This window comes from Populus nigra, chromosome 13 (assembly GCF_951802175.1).
Source record: "Populus nigra chromosome 13, ddPopNigr1.1, whole genome shotgun sequence".
Taxonomy (NCBI): domain Eukaryota; kingdom Viridiplantae; phylum Streptophyta; class Magnoliopsida; order Malpighiales; family Salicaceae; genus Populus; species Populus nigra.
In genome coordinates, this window is record NC_084864.1 from 309,746 (window position 1) to 328,123 (window position 18,378).

Genomic DNA, 18,378 nt, shown 5'->3' on the forward strand with positions numbered 1-18,378 from the left:
CCATAACATAACCAAACACTGGAAAGTGTTTTCCAACTTATTTTCTATTACACTATCAAATATCGAAAAATACTTTCCCGGAATTCACTTTCCCCGGAATTCACTTTCCAAAAGGAAACTACTTTCCTGCAAACAAATGGGGTCTAGAAGTACACAAGGAGTCGTGCAAATGGTTAAAGTTCAAGATTGACATATTTAATTTCTTTTTAATTAATAATAATCATTTGGAGATGACAAATATTCAAGCAATAATTGCAATCCCTAGCTACAACATTTGGAGGAGTGGATACGAAACCACCATACACTCCCTATAAATATTTTCCCTAACTGCCATTTTTGTACCATCCAACTGAACAGCCTAGCTAGCTAGCTCATAATTTCTCTCTTCTATGGCTAAGGTTGTTGTTTCATATGTAGTACTCTTCCTTTTCTACAATTTTCAGCAATCAAAAGCAGCTTCTGCATCCTATAATGTGAGTCAGTTTGGTGCAAACCCGGATGGGAAAAATGACTCAACGCAACCGTTTCTTGAGGCATGGTCAGCTGCATGTAGCTCAGTTTCTCCATCCACAATTTATGTGCCTAAAGGAAGTTATTTGCTCAAGGCAACAGTGTTTAGAGGTCCATGCAAGAATAAAATTACGGTTCAGATAGATGGAACCCTTGTAGCTCCTACAGATTATCGTGCTCTAGGCAACTCAGGGTACTGGATTTTGTTCATAAAAGTCAATCGAGTTTCTGTCTTTGGTGGCACCCTTGATGCTAAAGGTGCTGGCTTCTGGGCTTGCCGGAAATCTGGACTGAATTGCCCTGTTGGAGCTAGGGTAAGTGTGTGTGTGTGTGTGTGTGTGTGTGTGTGTGTGTGTGAAATTTAAAATCAATTTAGTAATTCAACAAGTTGCATTATATATATTTTCAATTAATGCTAGAGGTCATTAACGTTCAAATAAAAAAAAATTAGAGGGCATGTCCATATGGTTTCATGTATTAATTAATTAACAATAGGATGAATTTGTTAATGCAGTCTATAACATTCAACTGGGCAAATGACATCCTGATTAGCGGCTTGACATCCATCAACAGTCAATCAATGCACCTTGTTATCAACAGTTGCAACAATGTTTTGGTCCGAAATGTACGGGTAATTGCTCCAGACAAAAGCCCTAACACCGACGGTATTCACGTGCAAAAATCGACCGGAGTTACAATCACTGGCAGCACACTTCAGACAGGAGATGACTGCATATCAATCGGTCCAAGCACTAGGAACATGCTAATGAGCAGCATTAAGTGTGGCCCTGGACATGGTATCAGGTAACCTATGTTTTCATCATAAGAAATATATTTAAAAATAATATAAACATGATTAGTTTAATTAGAGATAAAGATATGAAAATAAATTTATATTCTTTTATAATAAAAAAGATATGATAACATGTCTTAACTGTTTTAATTGCAAATTAAGAACCCTAGCCAGTACAACACTGAAGTGGTTATGATTGATTAATTAATTTGTTGTACCTTAAATTTTACAGCATTGGAAGTCTAGGCAAGGAATTCAACGAAGATGGTGTAGAAAATATAACCTTAACAAATTCAATCTTCAGTGGATCAGACAATGGTGTAAGGATCAAATCATGGGCTAGGCCCAGCAATGGATTCGTGAGGAATGTTGTGTTCCAAAACTTGATTATGAAAAATGTTGAGAACCCAATTATCATTGACCAAAATTATTGCCCCAATAACCAGGGCTGTCCTCGTCAGGTAATTAATTACAGTATCTCAATTATCCAATTAATTAATGTATTTAATTCATATGATGAAATCAAATTAATTTTTTTTGTGTTTAATTTAATAGAGCTCTGGGGTGCAGATTAGTCAAGTGACATACAGGAACATACAAGGAACATCAGCAACACCAGCGGCAGTGACATTTGATTGCAGCCCCAGTAATCCTTGCAGGGGAATCGAATTACAAGACATAAAACTTACTTACATGAACACAGCAGCAACATCATCATGTAAGAACATAGGTGGAACCAGCAGTGGAGTTCTCATGCCTGAGAGTTGTATATAAAGTGAAACACACCAGTGCTTATGCCTGAGAGTTGTATATAAAGCGAAACACACCAAAATATTGCATATATGTGTAGGGCGTAGAGATTACAACACTAGACTAGTCTTACATTAATATTTTATATAAATATATATATGTGGCAGTAAATATTGTTCTTCAATTGTACGTAGCTGTTGAATTTTGTATCAAAATATTGCATATAACGTCGTGATGTTACCATTTATTTTTTAAGGGGGGAATGTTTCATTGATATATTTAGTTAAAAAGTTAAAAATAGAGAAATAAAAAAAATCCATTGTTTAAATATTTTTTAAATCAATTTTTATATTCTTAAAATAAAAGGTATCAGAATATATTATTATTTCCGTCGTTAGCTAGACAATACTCAAAAGCTATCTAAGTTTAATAAAGTAATTCATAAAACATTTTGATTTTTCAAATTGAAGAGTCTCTACGAAATATATAATATTTATTTATATAAGCTAAAATCCATGGGGTGGTCGGTCTTGTACCTAGCTTTTGGTGAAGTTTGAATTCCATATATATATATATATATATATATATATATATATATATATATATATATATATATATATATATCTAAGATCTTTATGTATGTATTAGGAGCTAGTGCCTAATTTCAACTCATGTGAAAGCCAAGCCTAGCTAGTCATGGTCAAATGGGAAAATAGTTGTATCGTCTACCTCTTCTCTTCTCTAAGTTTGACAACATCTCTGTAAATGTTAATAGAAGTTTCCTTTGAGCATTTTTCTCTTTTAATCAGATTGAAAAGGGGAAACGGAGAAGAAGGTTTTAATAAGATTAAATGTTAATAGACGTTTCCCTGTCAAAAAAAGTCAACGGGCTCTCATGTTTTATTGCTTCAATGATTCTTGGTGGTCTCACAAATTAATTCATATGGTGATGAATATTGAATGTGAGAGAGAGAGAGAGAGAGAGAGAGAGCCGGTTAGTATCATCCTTTTACCCAAAAAAATGACAAACTTTTGGTCAAAAATTGAAAATGTTTTCGAATTTGCTTTCACATTTTCTTGTTCTTTTTCATGATGCAATTAAAAAGTTGTGGTTGTGGTCAAATTTAGGTAGCAAGTTTAAAATGCATCCAATCGATTATTATATTATAATTCAACTCGTTATTAAATTGGAGATCGTAATTAGCTGGTAATTAGCACTAGTTAGGCTGTCGTTAATCATTTGATTTCAAAGATGAAATATATTATTTTAGCACCTCTCGGCACACCAGTCAAAAAAAATGGGTTCATTTTCAAAGAGATTAGAGTCCACTAACTAAATTCTAGTTAAGGTCTTAATCAGCACAAGTCACCATCTCTTAAACAACATTTAGACACATGTAATTAAGCACACTTGGTATTATATTGAATATTACTATTTCATCATTTGTACTATACTGTTATCTTAATTGCAAACCTAAGAAAGAAAAATAGATTAAAAAATAAAGGGGTGGACCTTAATTACCAGCAAGTATCCAATGACATCAAAATATATGATGTGTAATTTAATTGATTAGGTTATAAATTTAATTTTTAAAAATTATTAATTCGAGTCTCATAAATTTTAGAGTTATTATAAATTTATATAATTATTAACTTTAAAGTTTATAAAATTAATCAAAATACACGTAAGTTAACTCAAATATTTATATTAATCAAATAAAAAATATATCCAAAAGCATAGAGGGAAAAGAAAATTTGCCATAAAGTGCAAAAGCATTCAACCGATGGTGAAAAGGGAAGGAAATTGAAGAAACTATAAAATGGCTGTAAGGATTTTTATCATTGTTTTTAATGATTTAGCTTGATGGTCGGGTTTATTATAGCTTTCAATTAAATCAAATTATATATCAATTGAAATTATTATTTTTCACAAATGATTTTAAGAGCATAATCCAGCGTAGTGTATTTAAAATAATTTTTTTTTTTAATATTAATCGTAATGCTCAGATTTATGAACTTAAAGGGAGGTGAAAAACCTTATACCAAACCTATGCACGTAACAAAAACAGCTTTAATTAGTTAGATGTGGTACTGTTATTAAAATTGGTACGAGGTAATATTAAACTTAAAATTATTTTAATTAATTTGAGATAAGGTGTTCATTCTATTATAGATGAGATGAGATGAGATGCGGTTTGGTTCGAAATTGAAAAAGGTCAAATTATATGGACAGCTTGCCAGCTTTGACTAGTCCACGATTTAAGGACAGACTACCAGTAGTGGCCCTAGTGGGACATGCCTCCAAATGTTGCTGGCGGGACCATACACCAAACCTGCCTAAATTTACATTACGTAATTAACATTACGTACTCCAATTTCTCCTCCTTTCATCCCTTGCCCCAATTGGATTCTCTTGATTTTTCTTCAAAATTATTATTATTATTATTATTATTATTATTATTATTATTATTATATAAAATGTGCCTGGGATGTGGATGGATTCCCTTTAAGTCATGTGCATATGTCTACTGTTGTTGCTGTTTTATAACATGAGATTCTCTTGTTGAAATTAATTAAGGTACATAGTTAATTAATATAATGGTGGGAAATCCTCAACTAGGATTGGGAAAGGAATTAAAAAAAAAAAAAAGCATTCAAGGTTGAGCAAATGCATGGTTAAAAAGCACAATACCCCATGTCAAAAGATTGTATTGTTATTGCAAAACAACAAATTAAAAGGCATTCACTTAAGTTTATCACAATCTTTTTATTTAAAATAATGGGTGTTCTTGGATATTTTATGTATTAATTGAGACTAAATTCTCTTTAACATCAAATACCTACACTAATCCGATATTGATTCTTAAATTTAAGCCCTGAAAATCTAGAAAATAAGTATATATTCTTAATCATTAGCACCCTCACATAATTTGATGTATCATTTATACTCTTAAATTATTAGCTCAAGAGATAGAGAAAATAAAGATAAAAAAGACAGGATAGAAAATAAAATAGAAACAAAATTATATTTGGTAATAATACACAAGATAAAGTAATTATTTTTATATTATATTTAGTTAAAATGAACAAGATAAAATATAATATAAAAAATTCTATTTTATCCTTAATATATATTATTGTTAGGCTTATATATTTTAAAAAATAATGAGATATTTTATTTACTTTAGTTAATATTGAGTGTTGAAATTAATAATATTATAATAACCATGGTTATAAAATCAAGATTAATGTGACAGGTTGATCTAGGATTTGAACTGGTCTGAGTTTAAAAAATAAATGAATGATTAACTGAACTTGACCCAATCAAAAACCTAAGTCAACTCAGGATAAAAGACAAATAAAAAACGCATTGATATTTTTGAAGAAAAAAAGGGTCAAAAGAAATGATTCTTTAAAAAAAAAAAAGAATTGGGCAAGCAAAGTTGACACTCTCAAATTGTAACCTGAACCTTGTCTCTAATCAACTCTCAGATTAAGTTTTAAAACCATGATAACAACCACTTTTATTCATATATTAACTCGATTTACCCATGTTAACCCTTCTGACCTATGACCTATACTTTGCCCCGATTGACCCCCAAGTTGAGTTTTAAAACTATAATAACAATAAATTTTATCCTTACATTGACCTAAGTCAACCTGAGTTGACCTTCTCGATCCATGTCTTAAGTCTTGCCCTAAGTTAACCTCCAAATCAAGTTTTAAAATTATGATAATAATTACTTTTATTTTATGTTGACTTGGGTTAACCCAGGTTGACCATAATGACATATAAATTGGGCCTTACATCGGGTCAACCTCGAGTCGGTTTTAAATTATGATAATAATCATTTTTATTAATATGTTGCCCCAAGTCAATGGTCAACCCCACTCGTGACCCAGGCCTTGCCTCGAGCTAACCTTCAACTTGGGTTTTAAAACTATGATAATAACTACTTTTATTTTTACATTGACTCGGGTCAACTCAACTCTTGACCTGGATCTTGACCAGTGACCCGAGCTTCGTCTCGAATCAACTCTCAGGTTGAGTTTTGAAATTATGATAATAACCATTTTTTTCTCTACATGTCTTACTTAAACAATTTTGGAATTAAAAGTTTTTTTCAATGATATTTTAGAAATAAAAAATAATAAATATCATCTCTAAATACATGTATTTTCAGTACCTATTATTTTATAAGTACAGAAATTCACTTCAAAATTATCGTAGAAATACATTTACTTTTATATTTTTGTCTTCTCATATTTATTTTGTTTTTATTATATGTGTTTTTTATATTTAAGACTTGTTTGGAATTGTGGTAGCGGTTCCAGTTCAACATATTTTTTATTTATAAAAATATTGAAATAATTTTTTTTTATTTTATTTTAAATATTATTTTTAAAATGATATAAAAATATAAAATAACAATTTTTAATAAAAAAATAATAAAATTTTTAAAATATATATAGTTTGAACAGCGTAACATTAATCCAACGCTGCTAAAAGACAAGATAGAGGCGGTTAATTGTGAGGCACAAAACATGAGCTAAAATGGCCGGTGGAGAGGATAGATAGGGCAAGAACGTGCAGAATCACACACTTTCATTTTCTTGTCTTTCTTTTAGGTTTTTTTATTTAATTTAATTTAATTTGTTCATCAATTTGTCAGTTTGCCATTTGCTAGTAATACTTTTTATAAAAAAAGTTTTCATTACTTTTCTTTTTCTCTCCACATTGTGGGTCGAAAGGTGCCCCCATCATTTATAAGTTTTTGTATGTTTATGAAGTAGACAACAATGGCGGCTGAGTAATTGTCTGAGTGGCCACAAAATATTGTTGTTCAATGAATATTTATTGATATTGATGACTACATTTTTTTAGAAAATAAATTTGGTAAATTATTGGAAGTGAATAAATGGATCGATAAGTACTTTTGTACTAACACTAGATTGGTGATGCACATTAACATGTTTTTTATCCTGTAAAAAAAAAAGTAGAATACAATCAAGGATATAGTTGACAAGTATAAATACTAACAGTGGTTATGGCGTATCTCTCTCTCTCTCTCGCTCGGATACAGTTAAGGATCTCTTTGACAGTCACAGGTATAAATACAGAACTGGTAAATCGCTGAAGCCAAAAGGATAGCATTTTTCAGTAGTTCACTTGGAGAGAAGAAAAAACGTGACAAAAGCTTCTTGCTGATGATATTTTGTCACTTTCAGTTTCTGGTTATCAAAACAAGTTAGATTTTTTTAGCTTTCTTGGAGATCACTTACTGTTTTTTTCATATTTTATCTTGAGGAAGTTGAAAGTTTCAGTTTTCGGGATTTCTTTTCTCACATCAGGTATTCAAATTTCATTTCACTTTCTAGGTGTTCTGTGTTTGAATGATTATCATCTTGACAAGTGAGAAAGAAAGTGTTTTTGGAAATCTACAGTGGATGGATGCTGTTCAGTTTGGCTTATCAAAGTTCAAGGCTATATCATCTTCAAAAAGTTGGTGATTGTTTCTTGTAAGTTTTGAAAATTGGGTTTTCAAGTGCATATAGAGACTTTTAAGGATAAGATTGAGTGAGATTTGTTTGAAATTCATGTTTGATCCTGGTGAAATGAGAATGAGTTATTGGCTTTACAATCCATAGAATCAAGATTTAGAGTATTATAAGGGAAGTTTCTTTAATTTGTGTATGATCATGGAGAAAAGAAAGTAATTTCTGGGTTTCAAATCAAGGAATCAAGGTTTCAGTTAGGAGCAGGGGATTGGTTTTGAGATTGATTGATAATAGTGTGAGATACTACTGTGTGTGACAATGGAGAGACAAAGCAGTTTCAATGGAAGAACAATGGAAAAGCAGCAGAGTTTTCATGGAATAACAAACAAACAGAAAGTGTATGAAAAGCAAGTGAGTTTTCAAGGAATACCAAATAAACCGAAGGTGATGGAAAAACACTCGAGTTTCCATGGTGTGACACAAAATGGGTCAATTTCTCATAGGGTGATGGAAAAACACCCTAGTTTTCGTGGAGGAGAGAAGGGTTTTCGTGGATTTCTGGAGAAACAGAAGAGCTTTCGTGTGGTGATGGAGAGACAACTTAGTTTTATTGGTGGTGGTGAGAGGAAAAAGCCTAAAGATTCACCTGGAAAGCGAGGAGACTCACAAATTCATTTGGCAGCACGTACGGGGAATTTGAGTAGAGTTAGAGAGATTCTTCAGAATTCTGATGGTAATGACTTGAAGGTTCTGTTGGCAACGCAGAATCAAGACGGAGAAACTCCTCTTTATGCAGCAGCAGAGAATGGGCATGCTGGGGTTGTTGCTAAAATGCTGGAATATATGGACCTGGAGACTGCATCTGTTGCAGCTAGGAATGGGTATGATCCATTCCACGTGGCTGCAAAGCAGGGTCATCTTGGTGAGAAATCATTCTGATTTTGCATTTTTGAACTTCCGTTCTCCATTAAAATTATTTGGTAGTATGTTTTTTGAATAACGGTCATTAACTCGTTTGAGCTGACAAAATGGCTTCATTATCCCCATGTATCATTTTTCCTATGAATTACTCTCATTTCCTGCTATCAAATTTTTTCATCTACTGATAAGAGAAGAAAGACCTCATTTAACTTTTATGCAAATCATGTCTAGAAGATGATAAAATCCCCCAATTTCATGAGACACGTCAGGTGTTTTTCATATATATGAGCTACAAGGATTCTGGTTAGCCTGTTTGAGGTTCAAAGCCTCGAATATGGATGTTTGAACCCAAGCATGCATGAATTTCTAGATTTTCGAGTGATGAGCATGAAATTTTCATATATATCTTTTTTTTCTTCTTTTTTTTGTGATGAGCATGAAATTAGAACTCAAAGTAGTTTCAGGACTTCTCTTCTCCAGATATTTTTAGTTTTCTGTATTTAAATAGTATTGTGTTCATGCATTTCTATCGTGCTCTTTCTGCTTAGAATCTTTCGGAGAATTTCTAGCATTGTTACTTTGGCTATGAAGCCACTGAAAACCTTTTCTATCTGGTCTTGATACTAGAGGCTGTGTTGAGATCTGCGTTGCAAGATAAATTTTTCTGCTACTTGAAAAACTCTTAGGTTGTCACTTCTGATTTTTTTAAAACCTTGCAGATGTCTTGACAGAACTTTTGCGTGTATTCCCCAACTTGGTCATGACAACAGATTTATCCTGTACAACTGCTCTACACACAGCTGCGACTCAAGGGCACATTGATGTGGTCAATCTTCTTTTAGAAACAGATGTAAATCTTGTTAAGATTGCCCGGAATAATGGTAAGACTGTCCTCCATTCAGCTGCAAGGATGGGGCACTTGGAAATTGTGAGGTCCCTCCTAAGTAAGGATCCGAGCACTGGTTTTAGAGCAGATAAAAAAGGACAAACTGCATTGCACATGGCTGTGAAAGGGCAAAATGAGGAAATTGTGCTAGAATTGCTAAAACCTGACCGCACTGTTATGCATGTGAAAGACAACAAGGGAAACACAGCATTGCATATTGCAGTTATGAAAGGCCGTACTCAGGTGCTTTGTCATTTCTTTATCTTTCACCCTTTCTTTTTAGCTAGCTATATGTCTTAGAGACTACAGCACTGCAGGATTTGTTCTGTGATAAATTATGCTCCATCATACGCATTCAATAGTGATATATATATATATATATGAACTCCGGTGATCCTTACAACTTAAAGTTTTCTATAGGTAACATGAAAAAACCTTCAGTAGAATTTGTAACGATTATGACTCTAGTTGCTCAGCAAGTGACCTACTATTAACAATCTGATCCCTTCCTAAACCTTATTGCTTGTGTCTGTTAAATTCAAACAACTTTGAGAAATGATAAAATGCATTATTAGTAACTTCTGTTTGTTTTATTCAACACCCTATTTCTCAAACAATGTCGGAAATGATTTGCATAATAATGTAAAAAAAAATAAACTGATTGCCTGGCAATAGCTTATGGAGTTGGCTATCATTTGCAGTTTCCTATTTTGAAATCTAGACTTTCAGTGAAAACCTCAGGCATTATTGTGTGATACAATGAACAGATTTTAAGGAGATACCTTGTAATATGTTATACCCCTGTTGAAAGAAATGTTTCGTACAAATTTTGAAAATTTGATTGATTGATGATGAAAGTAATCTCAAAAGAGACTTGTAATGAAAATAATACATAATTTTGGGTGGAGTATCTCTGAAATATGATTTGACAAAATAAACTATTTATGATGGCATTATTGAGATCTTATATATGTTGTAACCAGATAACATCATGTTTCTCTTTATATGCCCTTTTAGTTTTTTTTCCCCCAATAGTCAAAAAGTTATATGTTTTTGGCAACCTTTATTGAGATTCTTCATTTAATTGCAGAATGTGCATTGTCTGTTATCGGTTGAGGGTGTTAACATCAATGCCATTAACAAAGCTGGAGAGACCCCACTTGACATTGCAGAAAAACTTGGAATTCAAGAGCTTGTCTCCATTTTAAAGAAAGCAGGGGCTAACAATTCCAAAGACTGTGGAAAGCCCCCAAATCCCGCAAAGCAACTAAAGCAGACTGTCAGTGACATAAAACATGATGTCCAGTCGCAGCTCCAACAGACCCGTCAAACTGGCGTCAGAGTGCAGAAAATCGCCAAGAAGCTGAAGAAGCTCCACATTAGCGGCCTCAACAATGCTATAAACAATGCGACTATTGTTGCAGTTCTCATTGCAACAGTTGCTTTTGCAGCCATTTTCACTGTGCCTGGCCAGTATGTTGAGGAGAAGATCGAAGGAGCTGCAATTGGGCAAGCCCATGTAGCAAGAAATCCTGCTTTCTTAGTCTTCTTTGTATTTGACAGCCTGGCATTATTCATCTCTCTGGCTGTCGTTGTAGTCCAAACATCTATTGTTGTGATTGAACAAAAGGCAAAGAAGCAGCTTGTGTTTGTTATTAACAAACTCATGTGGCTTGCTTGCCTCTTCATTTCAGCAGCCTTTATTTCTCTTACTTATGTGGTGGTGGGTAAGAATTCCAGGTGGCTTGCTATCTATGCAACAGTCATTGGTGGCTTAATCATGCTTGCTACAATCGGCTCCATGTGCTACTGTGTCGTTTTACATCAGATGGAAGAATCGAAGTTACGGAATATAAGGAGGGAAACTCGGCCTGGTTCTTATTCTATGTCTGTGGAATCAGATCAAGAGATTTTGAACAGCGAATATAGGAGGATGTATGCACTCTGAAGAATTTAGAATTTGGAGAAGTGAAGCGGGATTCTATGACCTATTTTTCACTCTATATATGAAATAGCTATGCTCATACTCTGGTGATTATAGCATATAATTTCAGAAGTGGAGCCAAGATGTGGATTTACTTAATAATACTAGGGGATGAATGGAATACTCAGGTTCAGCAATTGAAGGAAGCCATTGATCTCCTCATTTTGGCTGTACATGAACTTCTGAGAAAGCTTCCTTGACAGGGTTTTGGTTTCCTTCTCCTGCTGGTTGCTCTGTGGTTTCCTATTGGATGAGCTCAAATCTAGTATGAATTTGAACCTGATGACTCACTACAGATTCAATCGAAGCTCAAAGCAGGTAAAAAGGTGTCAATGACTGAAACTGTACAAGGGTCTGCTTGAATTATATGCATACTATGTATAAAATGTAGTGATAACAGGATCCCTCTAATTAATGGAGAAAAGCTTACCACATGGAAGTAATTTACCATCCCTGTTTTGCTTGAATCCAATGTTAGCTGGAAAAAAAATTTGTGCTTAGGTTTTTAGGGTTCATTTGGCTGTGGCATAGCATGGTTGAAATTGTGTTTTGCTCCCACTATTGATTTGAAAATGTTAGGTTTGAAAATGTTAGGTTGATTAACATATACCACAATTTTTATAATTTCACATAAAACTCTTTTAAAACTTTGGTTACAAAAATGTTATAATTTGTAATCTTTTTTTGTAAATGTATTTTTTTTTAATTATAACCACAAAAACTATCACAATGTCAAACTAGTCAACTAGTGCTTAGTCTGTCAAGTAAATTCAGAAATTAAAAAGATTCAACAATGGCATGGCAGGATTTACAAACTAACTATTAACGCAAGAGAGGGAAATGATTCTAATTCAGCTCCCTGTTAATGCTACAACAGGTGAAAACAAAATGCAAAATAGTTCCAATCTTACACGAAGAAAACTGGCATTTGAATATCAACATTTTTACTGCAATCGTAGAAAAGACCATTTAGTGCAATTTGCTTCGATTACAGTGCTTGTGTTTTTCTGTTCTTCGAAAATGAATGAGGTAAAGAATTTCCACCTGACATCAGCATATGCAAATCACCATAAACAAACGGAACCTGTTCTCAACATGATGAAATGGAGACCACTCTCCATGTATTTACATAAAAAAGATACCGGATTAAGCTCTCTGGGTGCTGCTTCCAGGTGATGTATCTATTCCTGTCCAATTCTACGAGGCCTCACTAAAGCTTCAAAAATCTCGGAAATCATCAACAGCATCAGAGGAACCACTTTGTTGCCTAAGGTCAGACCGGTGAACAGAGCCTCCTTGGCCTTTCCGAGAATTGTTCGATATAGAGTCGATACGCACTGTCTTGGCAGAGTAGCAGTGTCTAACGATGATTCGGTGACTTTGTATTCCTGTTGCGTTACTGCCTTGGATATTCACAGACAACATAGCTTCCTTGTCTCGTGTATCTTCGCACCACCAGTTTTGTGGGATTCCATCAAAATGCTCTTCTAAGGAATGGAACTCTTCATGATGTACTGAGATATCCACAAAGTGATCTTGTTTAATTATGCCTGCTGCTGGTGTGACCTATATCCAGACACAAGAAAGAAGCTACTTCAGAATGAAAGGAAAAGATTCATTTGAAATCAGATATGGAGAGAATGGTTGAAAACAACAGTATAAAAGCTGAAGAGGGAGATAAAACCTAAAACAAATTGTATATTATGAACACGAACTCTTCAAGATTTATAGTGAAGCAGGTGGAAATGAAGTTCCAAAAAACTAAACTGATCATGACCAAGTTAAGAATATTTTTCCAGGCGAAATGTCCTTGCTACTTTGCCAGCAAACTTGCTGATCGTGCTTGATCTGATACTGCTGTATGGCTTGGGTTTCGGGCAGTTAATTTTACAATCTTCCAGTTTAAAAATAAGAAAAGTACCTCGAGCCATCTTGGAAAGCCATACGAACCCCGTGAATGATAAGTACTCTCGTCTTCATCCTCGTTGACAGTGCAAACACCTGCACAAACAATTCTGAATATAGCCTTTTCTTTCACGTCTTTGTTGGTGATTCGCAAGATGAATGTGTCCTGGCTTTGAAGGCGGATGATGTTGGTGCTGACAGTGGTTTCTGGTACATAACGCAAATGCTCAAGAATAGACCTGACTTTCTCATTGGACCTGACAACTTCTCCAAATTCTTGTCTCCTAACTGATCTATCAACATGGGCAACTTGAACATGAAACTTGCAGCGGACAGGTTTGTGATCACTCTCTATGACATCCATGCAAGCTCCATACCTTTTGGCCATGAAAATCAAATATCAGAAACAATTGACGATTGCTTGTAAGGGGAAAAGGAAGAATCAAAATCACCCTATTGTGAAACCTACTGTATAACTGATGAGACCACGGGGCAGTCTAAACTGCATTCGGACACTGGAGCTGATCGATTGTCACGGTATATTATTCTGTCACACCATGCTGGAATTCGCTTTTTCTCCCCAGAATCATATCCTGTGGATAATACACATAGTAAAAAGTCGAGGTTGAATGATACTAACAGAAAATTTTGCTTAACAAAAAGGAATAACAATTCATAGGCAAACTCGATGAAGGAAATCTTTTAAGATTTTCTGAACAAGCTTAAGATCATTTCCAGTGATGTGAAGCATCTGAACTAAAGGGATGTGAAAACTTCTACCATTTCTGCAGAATCTTTACCTCCTAAACCCGGTTGGTTTCTTGCAAACTTGTAAGTAGGAGGGAACACAATGAGTGCCTCACGCATTCCTTGAAAAACTTTCGCTGCCTGCATCTCTGCTCTGAGCTGATCCTTTTCTCGAAGCCAGTCAAAACTTCTTTGTGAAACAAGGTCCCTTGCTTCATCGTATGATATACCAAAAAGCCTGTAATTAAAATCACCAAGAAATACCACCATATCTGCTTCAGCTAAATCAAGCTTTGGCTCTTCAGTGTTGGCACTAGCAGCCTGTGAAAGCACCACTACCTTGTAACTCATAGGTCATACCCAATAAAGATTCTGCTAGCAACTATAAAAAGGTCATAAGAACGTACATTTGTTCCCTTAATTGTGTGACTGGCAGTTGAGACACCAGCTGCAATAGATAGGACCAGGGGGGAGCCAGAAACATAAAGCAGCCAAAATAAAAATGTGGAGAAGGCAAGAACGCAACACAAAAACAGGAATCGCACCATACCAGCTGCCGCAGGGTTTGATGGCCGACCAAAGGACATATTTCGAAAAATATGATCAAAATCAGCATTGCGCCGATTGACTGCTTCCAAATGTGCAGCCAAGTGACAGTTAACAAAGCACATGATCCTGTCGAGAACTCTAATTCTCAAACCTACACCTCCCTGCAAGGACATATTAGAACATTATGAAAAAAGACAGATTAGTCAACAATTTTAAAATGTGCACACTGCAATTAAGATGGTTTTAAATGTTGAATAGAGCAAAGACTGTTAGTGACAGGTGATAGCCAGTAATGTGCAAATAAGCATCATGAAGGTAGACATTCATACCTTATTGCCAATTGCTCGTCCAAAGCCGCATGGAACTGCCCCAGCATCAACATCACCAACATGTTTTCTGAGATTCTTTCTTACCCTAATTGAGAACTCACAATATAAGATGCGACAAACTATAAAATTTATGAACCCTTGGGACACGAAGACAGGATTAAGATGCTTCTTCGAAGGAGAAAAGACTGACTGGAGGTTTCGTGTGAAAATAACAGGTTAAATCGGCAACACAAACTATAGTCACAGTTACTTACCAAAGAGATATGAGCAAGCCTGCAAGCTGCCTGGAACCCATACGTTCAAAAGCCATTCCTTCATCTAAGGCTTTTCCTATATTGTCCAGCCACCACTGACCAATGGCACTCCCTTCAAGTCCTACCTACAAAACAAGCAGCAAACAAGATAATAATTAATGTAGTTTCATGACAAGTTGACGCACAAAGAATACATATAGGTGTTTGAGTGAATGTTTAGCTGTATAAACACAAATATTGATGCCAAGATAAACATCTCTAGAGCTTAGAAAAATCGGCGCTGTGGATTTGAATATCAAGAATTTCAACTACGTTGAATGCAGGGGGGGAGTTTTTTTCCTTTTAATGTAGCCTGATAACAGAAACCAAATGACCATCCATTGCAATGAAAGCAGATCAACTAGATCTTACTGTTTCTTTTGCAGCAGACATTGCAAGAAAACCTGCACCCATCTCTACTTCTTGTAACCCAATAACAATAATGCCAACGTCTGATGCAGTAGAGCCTAACCATGCTTTAAGTGCATCCTGGGATGCTCTTCCTTGACCGACATTCCATGTACCAACTAAAATTCTGAAACTGTTTCTTCTTGTATACTCTAGTTCTTTCGATGCTACTTCTGATCGTATTATTCTGTCAATAGGTCCTGGAGATGCAATGCTCCATCCACGTATGCCACCATGATTTGCCAAGCTAAAAACATATCCATTTCCAACTGCCAGTTTTAGCACAGGATTACTGTAAGCAACCCATGCACAAATCAGTTTTCCCTCCAGGTCCAATACTTGTATGACACCGCTTGCGTAGCCAACATATATCTGTGTTCCAAAAGTGCAAAAACATTGGACAGCAGAAGAATGATGATTAAATTCTAGTAAACGATTTCCACTCCCATCCCACTGCACAAGAAGGCCATTAGGACATCCACTCCAGATCATTCCATCTATAGTCAGCACTAGTGCTTCTGTTCTCTTGGCATCATCTGCGAATGCTCCTGCTCCCCTGGTTGCAACTCGGCGAACAGCATCTGCTGCTCCCATTATAGCATTACGTGAACGTTGCAGAAATCCCCCAGATTTCTCCTTTTTCGATGGGACTACAAATTTTACCTTCATCTCATCTTCTACTGGCTGATCTTGCTGTTGCACTGATGGCAGGTCAGCTCGATTCTCAATTTGACCCTCGGTATTGAATACCTTCAGAAGCTCCTTTGTACGAGCATCCCTGCAGAATCATAAATCTTATAAAGCTTCACATGTAACTTGAACCAACTTATGGCCAATTCATAGCCTAGTGGTACCAACAATGCCCAAAAACTAAACATTTATCGAAGATTTTTAAAGAACTCATGACATTCTAGGAGCTTCAGGGAGGAAAAGAAAATACCAAAGAGAGAAGGAAAGAGGCTGAGCACACCAAATTTTAGCTCTAACATTGTCAGCTAACAAGCACTTTATATCTGAAGAAGAAATGCTACAGGCACCATTTACAGTGACTTGGCTCCTGAGGTCAATGCAAGACCTCTCCACCAATAAAGCAGCCATATGTTTTTCCTCTGGTGAAAGAGAAAGAGATTTCTCAATGGCATCCCATGGCCAAATCCTAACAACACCATTCTCACCACCTGACCACAGATCACCTACATGTATCAAAGCACAAAGTTTAAAATTAGAGCCATGAAAAGCAAGATCATGTCAAATTTATCAAAGGTTTTGGGCAAGTATAACAGATAGGATGGTAACTTGTTCTTTGACAATAACGATTATTAATCAACGATTATGAAATTAAACCGTTAAAAGATTTTCTTGCTCATGAAATTTACAGATAGTTGGTGTTATGCCCTAGTATTTTCTTATCACATTTCAGATACCATGCCTTGCCCCAATAAGAACAGTGATTATCATTTTCCAAAAAGGCAATATAATGAAAGCTAGCTTACCAAAAGAGCTCATAACTATAGAAAGAACAGGACCCTTATGAGCCTGCCACGATAATCCTTCCTTAAAATGAGAATTAGCATCATCTAAATGTTGATCCATTTTCCAGGACCTAATCTTCCCATCTTTGTGCCCGCTCCAAACCAATCTATTTGCACTGTCAATGATTAAACACATTGTAGGTGAGGTATTCCCTGACTCAAAAAATGGTGCAGCATCTTCATCACCCCTTCTCGCTCTCCCACCTAATCCACTTCCAGCCTCATATACATCCTCAAAACTCCAAAACCTTACCCCACACTCCTGACCAGCCCACAACTGCTTATCGGTACAAGCAATGTTTCTTAAAAACTTCCCCAACTGAGTTTCTCTCAAAGGATGTGGCCTAAGTTCTAGACAAGGCGGTCGGCCAGCGTGCACAGCTGAACGTGTTGGAAACTTAAAGATTCCAGTCCCGCCACCATTTGCAATGAACTCAGGCAATGGTTGGAATTGCATGAGTTGATCATCCTCAGCACCAACGAAGAAATCTTCACCACTGCCACCACGAGAACGAGTGGTGTTAGAAGGAGAAGAGGAGCGTGGGCAGAATTCATCGTCGTCGGAAGAAGATTCATAATAAAAAGGATCAGAAAGCGCAGGTTTAGGGATGTCATCAAGACTGTGCTTTCTTGTACCTGGATGGTGTTTTTTAGTAGTAGGTCCTGAAGAGGTTGCACGTAGCTGCTGGCTATGAGAGTGGATATTTCGCGGCGGCAGAGGGACAGGAGATAGCCCTTTTAAAGCCTCTTTATCTTCATCTTCAAAAATGTCAACATTTCTATCCTGACCCATTGATGATCATCAAGATGGATATATCACATATATATTGGAAAGGTTGAGAAACAGAGAGATTGAAAGGTGAAAAGGAGAAGAAAAGGAAGGGAAGAATGACTCTAAAGGAAAGAGGAGAGCACTTTGGTTTGGAGTTGCTTACGAGGAAGAGGAAGGGGAGGAGGAGGCAGAGACAGAGAATAGAGAGAGCGAAGACTTAGGCGTATTATGCTGATGGGTGGACGGACAGGAATGTTACGTTGCTTTTCTGGGACTGTATCTATTGATATATTTAGATTAGACTAATTAGTTGCTTAATTGCATCCTTAAATGTGGTTATAAAACCCGACCACTGAGATGATCAACCGGGTTGATTAATTTTTTAAAAAAAATTAAAGATTATTTTTATTTTTAAAATAAAAAAAAATTAACAGTTTGTTATTTAGTTTTTATCTTATCACATGATCAACTCTGATTTTTAACTGAATCACTTCAGTTTT

The 18,378-nt window shown here is 35.5% G+C and overlaps 3 protein-coding genes across 6 annotated transcripts; 2 read left to right on the plus strand and 1 right to left on the minus strand.

Moving 5' to 3' along the window:
• The first annotated feature begins 356 nt into the window (after positions 1-356).
• On the plus strand, positions 357-2,308 carry LOC133670351 (polygalacturonase-like). Of its 2 annotated transcripts, none has more exons than XM_062090832.1 (4): positions 357-824; positions 1,025-1,314; positions 1,536-1,764; positions 1,859-2,308. In XM_062090832.1, exons 1-4 carry the CDS (start codon positions 390-392, stop codon positions 2,075-2,077), a joined length of 1,173 nt encoding a protein of 390 aa, XP_061946816.1. In that variant the 5' UTR covers positions 357-389; the 3' UTR covers positions 2,078-2,308. The 2 variants fall into 2 exon arrangements, with proteins under 2 accessions (XP_061946816.1, XP_061946817.1); XM_062090833.1 differs by having other exon boundaries at positions 1,874-2,308.
• Positions 2,309-7,106: 4,798 nt separating this feature from the next.
• Positions 7,107-11,793, plus strand: LOC133671170 (ankyrin repeat-containing protein At5g02620-like). 2 transcript variants are annotated; one of them, XM_062091828.1, is made up of 4 exons: positions 7,107-7,405; positions 7,499-8,474; positions 9,193-9,602; positions 10,450-11,793. In XM_062091828.1, exons 2-4 carry the CDS (start codon positions 7,871-7,873, stop codon positions 11,305-11,307), a joined length of 1,872 nt encoding a protein of 623 aa, XP_061947812.1. In that variant the 5' UTR covers positions 7,107-7,405; positions 7,499-7,870; the 3' UTR covers positions 11,308-11,793. The 2 variants fall into 2 exon arrangements, with proteins under 2 accessions (XP_061947812.1, XP_061947811.1); XM_062091827.1 differs by having other exon boundaries at positions 7,107-8,474.
• A 472-nt stretch (positions 11,794-12,265) lies between these two features.
• Positions 12,266-18,094, minus strand: LOC133671168 (type I inositol polyphosphate 5-phosphatase 12-like). Of its 2 annotated transcripts, XM_062091826.1 has the most exons (11): positions 17,068-18,094; positions 16,515-16,767; positions 15,539-16,352; positions 15,128-15,252; positions 14,874-14,958; positions 14,546-14,705; positions 14,403-14,443; positions 14,049-14,316; positions 13,718-13,841; positions 13,265-13,625; positions 12,266-12,909 (listed from the first exon to the last, which is right to left on the minus strand). In XM_062091826.1, the coding sequence occupies exons 1-11, from the start codon at positions 17,897-17,899 to the stop codon at positions 12,562-12,564; spliced, it is 3,411 nt and encodes a 1,136-aa protein (XP_061947810.1). In that variant the 5' UTR covers positions 17,900-18,094; the 3' UTR covers positions 12,266-12,561. The 2 variants fall into 2 exon arrangements, with proteins under 2 accessions (XP_061947810.1, XP_061947809.1); XM_062091825.1 differs by having other exon boundaries at positions 14,403-14,705.
• Between the last annotated feature and the right edge of the window lie 284 nt (positions 18,095-18,378).

Coding starts and splice junctions, on each gene's coding strand:
- LOC133671170 (XM_062091827.1), top strand. CDS start 7,871: ATGGAGAGACAAAGCAGTTTCAATGGAAGAACAATGGAAAAGCAGCAG. Junction 8,475..9,192: donor TGCAAAGCAGGGTCATCTTG/GTGAGAAATCAT, acceptor AAAACCTTGCAG/ATGTCTTGACAGAACTTTTG. Junction 9,603..10,449: donor TTATGAAAGGCCGTACTCAG/GTGCTTTGTCAT, acceptor ATTTAATTGCAG/AATGTGCATTGTCTGTTATC.
- LOC133670351 (XM_062090832.1), top strand. CDS start 390: ATGGCTAAGGTTGTTGTTTCATATGTAGTACTCTTCCTTTTCTACAAT. Junction 1,315..1,535: donor GGCCCTGGACATGGTATCAG/GTAACCTATGTT, acceptor TAAATTTTACAG/CATTGGAAGTCTAGGCAAGG. Junction 1,765..1,858: donor ACCAGGGCTGTCCTCGTCAG/GTAATTAATTAC, acceptor TTAATTTAATAG/AGCTCTGGGGTGCAGATTAG.
- LOC133671168 (XM_062091825.1), bottom strand. CDS start 17,899: ATGGGTCAGGATAGAAATGTTGACATTTTTGAAGATGAAGATAAAGAG. Junction 16,353..16,514: donor CCTCTTTCCTTCTCTCTTTG/GTATTTTCTTTT, acceptor ATGATTCTGCAG/GGATGCTCGTACAAAGGAGC. Junction 14,959..15,127: donor GGCTTGCTCATATCTCTTTG/GTAAGTAACTGT, acceptor GTTCTCAATTAG/GGTAAGAAAGAATCTCAGAA.